Below are 10,665 nucleotides of genomic sequence, written 5' to 3' on the forward strand. Positions count from 1 at the left end.
GATCCAATGCCGTGTTTTCCTGTCTGACCCCACGTCAGAGCAGAGCTGACCCGGGCACCGTTCTCCTGGGCCTGATATCAGGGCAGCCTCGCCACGAGGTCAGGCTGGCTCTCAGGAGGGCTGAGGGTGGGGGTACCAGAGGGCTTCCGCTACCCAGCCTGTGGCATTGCAGCTTTCCTTTCCCAGGCTTTGGAGGGGCTGAAGTTCATGGTGGGATTTTTCAGCAAGCAGGAGCCTGGACAGCTCCTGTATTAGGTCACGAATGTTGGTTGCAAGCAACAGAAACTGATTCTGGCTATCTAAAGAAAAAAATAATAATTGTGGGGAAGGAACCTGAGGGTTTACTGAATCAACCAGTGACTCAAGGACCAGAGCTATGGGGAGCATCTGCTCTGTTGCTGCCACTTTATTTATTTATTTATTTAAAATGTAAAAAATATGTATTTATTTATTTATTTGGCTGCGTCGGTTCTTGGTTGCAGCATGCGGGCTGGGATCTTCATTGTGGCGTGCGGGATCTTTTAGTTGAGGCATGTGGGAGCTAGTTCCCTGACCAGGGGTCGAACCTGGGCCCCCTGCATTGGGAGCATGAGGTCTTAGCCACTAGACCACCAGGGAAGTCCCATGTTGCTGCCACTTTAAACACTCATCTCTCCTTCATCACTAGCTCCAGATTCCAGTTCTGGAAGAGATCATATGACATATATCATGTGACTGCTTCAGATGAAACAGGAGGTGGGTAGAGGAAGGACCAAGCGCCCCAACTGGTGTAGTGGTTGCTGGTGGAACTCTCCCTTGGGCAAGATGAGCTACAGGGCAGTTTCCTCAGTGAGGGAGGTGGGGGAACAAGGGGGGGGGTGCAGCTGAATATAAGACAATCAAAGGAAACAAGACAAATGTCCACTTTAGTCCTGCCCTCTTTGAGCAAACAGGCTCTTATGGTGGGTTCCTCAAGCATCCTGAAAGATACGCTTTCCTGCTTCTCAATGCAGACAGGGTGCTAAGAAACAGTGTGGGGCAGTGGGAAGTGCAGACATAGCTTTAGAGTCAAACAGTAGGTTCAAATTCTAGTACCTCACTTACTCGCTTGTGACCTTAAGGTCAGGTATCTTAATGACTTGGGTTTTAACTCTTTAATCTGTGAAATGGGGATAATAATTCAGTAATTCTCATATGGTTGTTGCTAAGATTAAGGGTAATTTAGGAACTGTGGGTCTGATTCCAACTCCATCTCTGACATATTGGGCTCTGTCTGGGGGGAAATCACAGGGCTTCTCTGAGCCTCGATTTCCGATCTACAAAATAGGGATGAAGAATTAATCTTGGGAATCAATCAGACTTGATTTTGAGCCTGACATTTCTATGTACGTGCTATAAGACTCTGGGCAAGTTATTTAGCTGAACTTGAAGCAGCCCAGCGAAGGGGCCTGTTGCAAGCACAGGCACAGGATAGATGCTGTATTGGTTCCTAGGGCTGCCATACCAAGGTGCCACAATATCTGGTTCCTTAAACAATAGAAACTTATTGTCTCACACAGTTCTGCAGGCTACAAGTTCAAGATCAAGGCGTCGGTAGGATTGGTTCCTGATGAGAGCTCTGAGAGAGAATCTCTTCCGGGCCTCTCTCCTAGCTTCTGGTCATTTTCTGGCCATCTTTGGCATTCCTTGGCTTATAGAAACATAACCCTGGTCTCTGCCTTCACCTTCACATGGCTATCTTCTTCCCGTGTATCTTCATATTGTCTTTCTTCTTTGTATGTCTGTCTCTATGTCTAATTTCCCCCTTTTTATAAGGATACCAGTCATACTGGATTAGGACCCACCCCAATGACCTCATTTTAACTTGATTATCTCTGTAAAAACCCTATTTCCAAATAAGGTCACATTCTGAGGTAGTGGGGGTTAGGACTTCAACATATATTTTGGGGGGAGGGGGGACACAATTCAACTTGCACTTATTAATTTTCCTTTTTCATCAAAATTCCTTATCAAATAAGGGTTAAATATCTTGCTCAGTACCTGGCACAGAGCAGACCTTCAATAAATATTTGTTGAATAAACGCACAGATGGATCTTAGCTTCCATGGTGTCCTGAATTCTTCAGAGAGTTCTCTACTGACCCAGGAAATATTCTGCCTTAAAAAAAGTAACTTCGAGGTTCTTGGACAAGAATATAAAGTTCACATGAATAGCTCCAGGCAGATTCAAGAGCTTGGATCTCATTTCTCTTTGACTGTGCTCTATGCTGTTCCCATAGCCTGAGAGATTGCGGGAAGGTCCTTCATTCTTGGAAATGTTTTCCATTGCCACAAAGAATTAACTGTTCCAGCAAAGACTGCAAGACTTCCTCCAGTCATTTGAAAAGGGCTTCCAATGATGAACAGGTGCTTTAGGGTGAGATGAGAACATGGCTGTGGGTAACGGGACAGGTGACCTCCACAAACTTCTACCCCTGAGTCCCCCATCCAAAGAGGGGATGCCGTCTCTTCTTAGTTTTCCACCCTTCAGGCCAGGGGCCCACATACCCTGAAGGCTTACAATGTGCTGGGAATGTTTCATCTGATACAGCAAAGTGACTCAAAGCCTAAACTCTGGAGTTGGACCTGGTCTTGGCCTCACCATCACCTCACTGTGTGATCTTGAGCAAGTTACTTGATGTCTCTGTGCCTCAGCATCCCTGTTGGTAATTTGAGGGTAATTGATAATAGCATCTACCTTCTAGCAGATGTAATAACATATGTAATGCACTTTGCATGGTGCATTCAAACCATGTTAGCAATGATTATTTTCTTTTTTTTTTTTTTAAGTATTTGTTTATTTATTTATTTATGGCTGTGTTGGGTCTTCGTTTCTGTGTGAGGGCTTCCTCTAGTTGTGGCAAGCGGGGGCCACTCTTCATCGCGGTGCGCGGGCCTCTCACTATCGCAGCCTCTCTTGTTGCGGAGCACAGGCTCCAGACGCGCAGGCTCAGTATTTGTGGCTCACGGGCCCAGTTGCTCCGCGGCATGTGGGATCTTCCCAGACCAGGGCTCGAACCTGTGTCCCCTGCATTGGCAGGCAGATTCTCAACCACTGCGCCACCAGGGAAACCCTGTTTTCTTATATCAGTGAAGATGCTGCGGATGTTGAGGCCGGTTAATGGGGGATGTAAATTCTAGCGCCTGGGCTTTAATATATTTCCTTATTAATAAGACTGAATAAAATCAGGCAAGTCTGTTCTCATCGTTCCTGTTGGGGCTTTCTAGAACTCAACCCATCTCTCCTTGTCTTCTCCCTTCCTTCTTTACCTCCTTGCAGTCCTCAATGCTCAACCATGGATTATTCTGCTAATTCTCCCACAACCCTGTGAAATATGTATATAAACTGTTACGTGGATAAGGAATCTGAGACTCAGAGGGGCGAGGTGACTTCTAAGCGGTGAAGCTAGAATTCAAGCCAGGTATGTCTGACTTCAGGGTCACAGCATAGGGTGATGGGGCTGATGGGGATGAAATTTGGCCTTCCCCCTGCAATTCCTCTCCATCCTTAGGACCTAAGCACAAGGTTCTCCACCAGATCGGCCTGTCCTGGACAACGCTCCTACTCCGGACTGGCTTCTCCACCCCGTCACCAAGGCTGGTCCCCTGCTCGATCATACCCAACAGGCCCCATGGAATCCGTTCACCCCCAGGGGTCAATGTCTGATGATAAAGGCAGACTGTTAGGACATGATATTCTCGTTCGGCAGCACTTTGAATCCCCACGGAGGCCCTGGGGGGGGGGGTGTGGCATCCTCTGCTACTTTACAGGTGGGCACACCATGGCTCAGAGAAGTTCTGTGACTCCTATTGGTCACACACTGGGTCAGAGCCTGCCTTTGAGCCTTGGCTTGCCCCTCCAATTTCTTCCACTTACATCCTTTTGCAGCACTGCCTGTTTCCTCTGTTCCTCTCCAGGGCAGCCTGGGCTGAAATTAGCCTCTGGTGCTCTCTGCCCCAACACTGCCAGGGGCCAAAAGTACTCGGAGACCAGCTGGGCTTCAGGACAATGGGACAGAAGTGTCAAGACATCTTTGCCCATGGGGACGGAGGACACGTTGGTCATGTGCTAACACAGCTCCCTTCAGGGGAGGCTGGCACTGGGCGGTAAAAGTCAGGAAAGCCATCCCACTTTTATCATTCTCTTTTCTTTCTCTTTAGCATAGACAATAGATTCCAGAATTCTCGGGCTTCTCTGAGCACCTGACTACTGGAATTTGGAGGCTCCTGTGGTTAGTTTCCTATTCTCCCTCCCAAGCCCACAAGCAGTGACCAGCTTCCTGGTTGTTTTGAAACTGCACACAAAGGAGGAAGCATGTGGGAGCAGAAAGAACACTGGGTTAATTTCCTAGGGGGCTCTGGCAGTGGCTGGCTGTGCAACCTTAGGCAGATGAATTGACCTCTCTGATCCTCAGTATCCTCATCGGCAAGATGGTCTCTTCTTCATAAAACTGTTATGAAGATTCAGCTAGATAATGGACATAAAGCTGTTAATGCAGTGCTGGGTGCACAGTAAGCACTCCGTAAACATCAGCCCACCGTTACTTTGGTAGAAATGGTGTTGTCATTAGCAACTGAAACCTTGGTGGAGGTTTTCTTCTTAGTGGAGGGTCCAAGAATGAGATGGAATGGGAGTGGAGGTGAGTGAGGAAAGAATGTTCTTTCCCTCTTCTACTGGCAACCATCCCAAACTGCACGTGCCTGAGGCCAGCTCTGGAAATGCCAAACAATTCTTGTCATTTATCCATCCTGGGGAGATAGGGTGTCCTCCAGGCCCGCTTGGCCTTGGCTTAATAGCATGAGCACATATACATCCACACGCACTCACCCACGCTCTCTCCCAGCACCAGGAGTTAATAAGGCCAATAGCATGGGTGTCACAGTGTGCCCTGAAGGTGCCTTATGAGAAAAAGGAAGATTTTTTTTGTGCAGATTGCAAGAACAGCTAATTGCATACAGACTTACATTTTGACTTTTCTGGGTGTGACTCCACAGGGGATGTGACCCCACGTTCATTATCTGGGAGCCCAGCAGCATCCTCAGCTTCTGGACTTCAGGGGATTTAGGAATAATCCAGTGCTACTGGCTCATTTTGGGGAAATGAAGCTCAGAAAGCCAGAAGGCCCTGTTCAACAACACACATGCAACCTCTGGGCCGGGGCCAACCCGCATCCCCCCCCACCCCGTGCTGCAGTGGCGGCGTTCTCTCATCCCTCCCTGACAAAGGGACCGTCACCGTGAACTTCACGTCCAGCCTGCAACTGTCATCCTATCAGGAGGAAAGGCAGGCAAGGAGGGACAATGGATTGTACTCAACGAACCCCTCTGAGGTTTCAAGTCTGCTTCCCAGTTACGGGGTCTTTGGAAGGAAATAATGTGACATCTCCTGTCTTTTACTCCCCTGCACCCTGATGGGTCCCCCCACTGGTTGATGCCTGACTCTGGCAGAAGTCTCCTCTCTGTTATGGAGCAGAAACGGTGGAGAGAAGACACAAAAGCCTTTCAGATGACTGTGACTCTCAGGGAGAGGTGGGAAATGTGGGGTTATTGGAGAGGACTGTTGCATTTATGGGGCCTCTTATCTTTATGACAAAAGCTCAGATGGGCATCGGGAGGCAATAAGAAAGAAACAACACCCATAAAGATTTCGTTCTAGAGTGTGGGATCATGTGCATCCGATGGGCAGCTGGACCCGCTGTGGGGGGATGGGGGTAGTTCTCGTAACACTGTGATTCTCTGTTAAGTTAGGACCCGATGACGTGGAGCTGAGAAATCCTGGTGGAGCTGCTGAGAGCAATTCCCAGACCCACCTAGGTCCTCTCCAACCCTCCCCAACTCTGCCAACCAAATGTGGGCATCCCCTGGCAGCAGCAGAAGACCCACTCCTCCACACAAGTTCTCCCTCTCCATTCCTGGGGGCAGCTCAATGGGAGACCCGAACCCCCAGGACCTTTGGCGAGGTGGGATGGGCACGAGATGGACAACATCAGGGGGAGGGCAGGAGGGCTTCCTGTGGGCTCTGACTTCCCCGGAGGGAAAATGTGTCACAGCCAGAAATAGAAACAAACGACCCCGAACACATAGAACCAAACCAAAAGAAAGCAAGAAACAACCAGATACATAAATTGCAGAAAAAGGGGTTCCGGTTCTATTTGTTCTGCAATAACGTCAATATTTGCAATACTTTTATCAAGGTATAGAAAGAAAAACGGGAGCATTGGAATAAGAGGAACAGAAGGTCCCCCCGCCCCTGTAGCATTCAAGTAGTCTGTGCCTCTTCCCCATCCCCAAACAGTTTAGCTGTGCTATTCCCTGAGCAGGTGTAAGTCTATCGTCCGAACACAGAGTTCTTGACCCAAGACTGCCATTCTGGCTTTGGCTTGCAGGTCCAGCTGGCGTTTACTCTCCCAGGGGAGCCAGTCTGATGCAGAGCCCCTTACCCTGTTCACTGTGACAGTAAACGGGCCGCAGAGACAGAAGTCCCCAGACACTGCCTGGTCGGAGCGCTCTCAGGTGATGGAAGAGATCTCGCTGGGTTTCTGCTCCCTGCAGAAGAGAGTCCTGGGGGAGGACCAGCAGCTGCCCTGGCTGCTGCGGTGACAGCAGAGAAGCAAGGACAACAGCAGGGCCAGTGCAACGACGGAGCTGAGCGTCCACCCGATGATGCCTGGGTAGACGAAGGGCAGGATGAGGACGACGAGCAAGACCAGGAGGAGCAGGTGTGCCGCCAGGCGCCGGGCTGCCACGTAGTTGGCACTCTCCGCATCCTGTTCATCCTCTCCTGCTAAGCTGGGATACCCTGCTATCAAGGTAGCAGGATTCACCAGCCCCTGAGGACAGAGCCGCACCTCCGGGCCCGGCCGGGCCAGCCGCCCCAGCACGGCCTCCTGGTCACGCAGACTGCAGATGAGGCCCCCGGGGACGGCAGTGCCCTTGCGGCACAGCGGGCAGATGATGGACCAGGTGTCGTCCTGCACACACAGCAGCAGCTTCAGGCAGACGGCACAGAAGGTGTGCTGGCAGCCCAGCAGCTTGGGCAGCCGGGCACTGCTATAGGGCTCCCGGCACACCAGGCACTCCAGGTCGCCATCCGTGGAGCCGCGATGACCCCCAGCAGGGCCCGCGGTGTTAGAGGTGGTGGCTTCTTTGGACACAAGCTGGGGCTGCTGCAGGAGCTCAGTGCAGGCCATTCTGGGCAGAGGAGCCACTGGGACGTGGCAGCTCAGGGCCTGGGCATCGACAGGGAAGTGTCAGCCGGTGTCACTGGGACCTGGATGTGGTCTGACCTCAGGCTGGGCTTCTCAAGCCTCTATTTCCTTCTCGTCATCAGCCGTCTAACACCGCTCTCCCAGGGCTGCTCAGCTTGTTTCTTGGCTCATGTTGTCCCTTTAGTTATTATTATTTCTTTCCTTGAAACCTGGGGTTAATCAGTAACTAGAGGGCCTGGAATCTTTGAATTGTCTGATAGAAGGGCCAAGGGGGCAGGGCCAGTGCGTGAATCAGGATTTTCCTGTTGCGGCTGGTGCCTCATGAGTGCCCGCGGGATTATGGCTTGTGAGCTTCAGGATACATTAGAATCACCACCCCCATCCACCGCCCCCCACCCCAGGAGCCTTTTATTTTTTTATTTTTATTTTTATTTTTTTAAAACATGTTAATTAATTAATTAATTAATTAATTTATTTATTTATGGCTGTGTTGGGTCTTCGTTTCTGTGCGAGGGCTTTCTCTAGTTGCGGCGAGCGGGGGCCACTCTTCATCGCGGTGCGCTGGGCCTCCCACTATCGCGGCCTCTCTCGTTGCAGAGCACAGGCTCCAGACGCGCAGGCTCAGTAGTTGTGGCCCACGGGCCCAGTCGCTCCGCGGCATGCGGGATCCTCCCAGACCAGGGCTCGAACCCGTGTCCCCTGCATTGGCAGGCGGATTCTCAACCACTGCGCCACCGGGGAAGCCCCCAGGAGCCTTTTAAAATGCAGGTTTCTAGGTCCCAAACCCAGAGATTGAGATTCAGCAAGGTCTGGATGGGAATCTTAGAATTTGCTCAGTTAACAAACATCATGATGATTCTAACCCAGGTGGACCAGGGGGACCCCACTTTGAGAAACACCACCATGGGTGTTTCTCAAAAGGTTTTGGATGTCAGGATCAGCGGGAAAAAGTTTATTTGTGCTTTGAGAATGTTTGCAAGCAGGCGGCCCTGTGAAGAAGAAAGAAGTGATGGGAAAAGTATTCTGAGCAGCAGGGGGAAAAAAGTCCAGCCAAACAGTAAAACCGAAACAGTCCATAGGTATTTATCACCTGCTACTGCCATCTGTTCCTTTACAGTCACAATAATTGTATTAACCGTTACTGGTTCCCAAGCATCTCATCCCTATCCTGCTGTGCACTTCACATACCTAATAATAGGTGCAATTTGTTGTGTGCCAGGCACACTGCAGAGCCAGTAGTAATAAAAACAGCTGCTGTTTGTTTGGGCCTGCTTGGAGCCGAGCCTCGAGACAGAATCCTCACCTGCGATCTCCCTGCATCCTGGCACAGCCTTGTAAGGAAGGCTCTGCCGAGGTCTGGAAGCAAAGGCAGGGTGTGGTCAAGGCAGGCCTGCCAGCTGCCTGCCAAGGGGCCTTTCATGGGGTCAGGACCCCGTGGAATTTACTAGCGTCCAAGGTCAGCTTCCCAGCCCCTTGGGTCCAGGAACTCAATCTCGTCCTTCGGTGTAGAGGCAGTTGGCCTTCAGGCAGCTGACTCAAGCTAACAGGACTCATGTGGGACTGAAAGACATACATAGCATGGCAGTTAAGAAAACGTGATTCCTATAATGGAAAAGAATATGAAAAAGGAAAAATATATATATGTATAACTGGATCACTTTGCTGTACACCAGAGACTAACAAGACATTGTAAATCAAGTATATTTTAATAAAAAATTTAAAATTAAAAAAGAAAATGTGATTTCCTCACTTTGCCCTGAACATCAGAGGGTGGGGTGGTGCAATCCACCTTCTCAAAGTAATGCCTCACCTACGCCCCGCCGAATCCAGAAGGACAAGCTGCACCATCCTTTGCTGCTTCTGTCACCAGCTGAGGTCCAGAGAGTCCAGCTCTTCTGACCCAGTGCTTTCCCCCACCCCAAGGGACAGGCTCTGCTCTCTTGCTTCATCCTCACCCTGAGTCCCCTGTCTCCGAAATCGAATTCTCCCCCTCTACCCTCGCCATCACATCTCTTCTCCTCCTCAGCCATCAGCCTGACAATCAGTTATTTCTTTCTATTCTGTTCTCCCCCAGATCAAGCTGAAAGGCACCTCAGCTCTAGCACTGGACATCTGTTTTCTCCCCAAGCCCAACATCCATTTCTCCTTCTACAGTGGCCTGTTTTCCTTTTGGGCAACCACTGCTCTCCACTGTCATTGTGTGTGGTTCGAAGCTCTGTGGGAGGAGAGAGGCGATGTAATTCAGGGCAGACCAATCAGCATGTTCCACCCCGCTGGCTAAAAGAATTGGTTCAGACATGGGTATGTGATCTAAGCCACACCAATGAGATTCAATTCTGGGAATTCTGTTGGAACGACTCACAAGTTTTTCTTACTGCTGGGTTTCTAAGCTAGAGGATGGAACCCTGGAAATGCCAGGAACACACTGTGTGACACAAAAGAAAGATGAGAAAAGAGTCAGAAAAAGGCCTGATGACATTGAATGCCTTGATCCAGCCATACCTGAAGTCAGAGCTCTTTGGATTTTTTTAGTTATAATAACCAATAAAATCCACTCTGATTTTTGTTCTTAAGTCAGCTTGAGTTGGATTTCTGTCCCTTGCAAGGGAAAGACATCTGAGTAATGCAGCAATAGATGAAGAAAAGAAGCCTTTAATTGCTACCTGACACAAGACAATCAAGCTGTACATGGCCAAGAGAGAACTAACACCTGTGGGTTACTATGCCGAAAGAGACTTTGTGTCTCTTTTCTGCTTTGACCCGCATTATGTAATGCTCCTTTCTGTTTGCTAGACCCTAGGAAGGGTTGAGATAGGAGAAGAAAAAATTTGTTGAGCTGCATTCATTTATAATGAGAAATAGAAAATCAGGTGGACAACACAGTTTGGTCAGCTTGGCCATTGACCCCCTCTCTGCTAGCCAGCTCTACTGGAGGCCAAATAATTAGGAAGGTAGCTGGATGAGGCTGTAATCAGACCAAGGGAAGTTATTTGGGGTTAGTGTCTAAATAACCTTTTGATGTTGTTGGGCAACCACCATGAAGAAAATATATATTGGTTATAACAACCCAGATATTACAGAAATAAATAAAGGAGACCGTGAAAGTTCCTTTGAAAAACTTCTATTTTCTGAGAAATGACGGCATTTAAAAGCATGTTCCTTCACATTGCCCCCATCCTACCATCTTGGCTTGGGAGCTACTTTGTTTCTTAAAGGTGCCTTGGCTTAACCATCATTTGCACTGGTTTTATAGTTAGACAACAAGCTCTTGTCAATTTACTAGCTGCGTGACCTTCGGCAAGTCTTTTCAACTTCATCGAAGATCAGTTTCTCATTTTGATAAAATGGAGACAGTAACACTGTAGGAAATTGTGGGAGATTACTTAAGCCCCACCCCCCCACCTCCATCAAACCCTGCTCAGGGGAGAGAGTAATTTACA

The 10,665-nt window shown here is 49.3% G+C and overlaps 1 protein-coding gene across 1 annotated transcript; it reads right to left on the reverse strand.

Annotated features, from left to right (window-relative positions):
* Window positions 1–6,526: 6,526 nt before the first annotated feature.
* RNF186 (ring finger protein 186) lies at window positions 6,527–7,207 on the reverse strand. The gene has a single exon (XM_036845801.1). The coding sequence runs from the start codon at window positions 7,205–7,207 to the stop codon at window positions 6,527–6,529; it is 681 nt and encodes a 226-aa protein (XP_036701696.1).
* Between the last annotated feature and the right edge of the window lie 3,458 nt (window positions 7,208–10,665).

The sequence above is a fragment of the Balaenoptera musculus genome, chromosome 1, assembly GCF_009873245.2.
Source record: "Balaenoptera musculus isolate JJ_BM4_2016_0621 chromosome 1, mBalMus1.pri.v3, whole genome shotgun sequence".
Taxonomy (NCBI): domain Eukaryota; kingdom Metazoa; phylum Chordata; class Mammalia; order Artiodactyla; family Balaenopteridae; genus Balaenoptera; species Balaenoptera musculus.

Coding starts and splice junctions, on each gene's coding strand:
- RNF186 (XM_036845801.1), bottom strand. CDS start 7,207: ATGGCCTGCACTGAGCTCCTGCAGCAGCCCCAGCTTGTGTCCAAAGAA.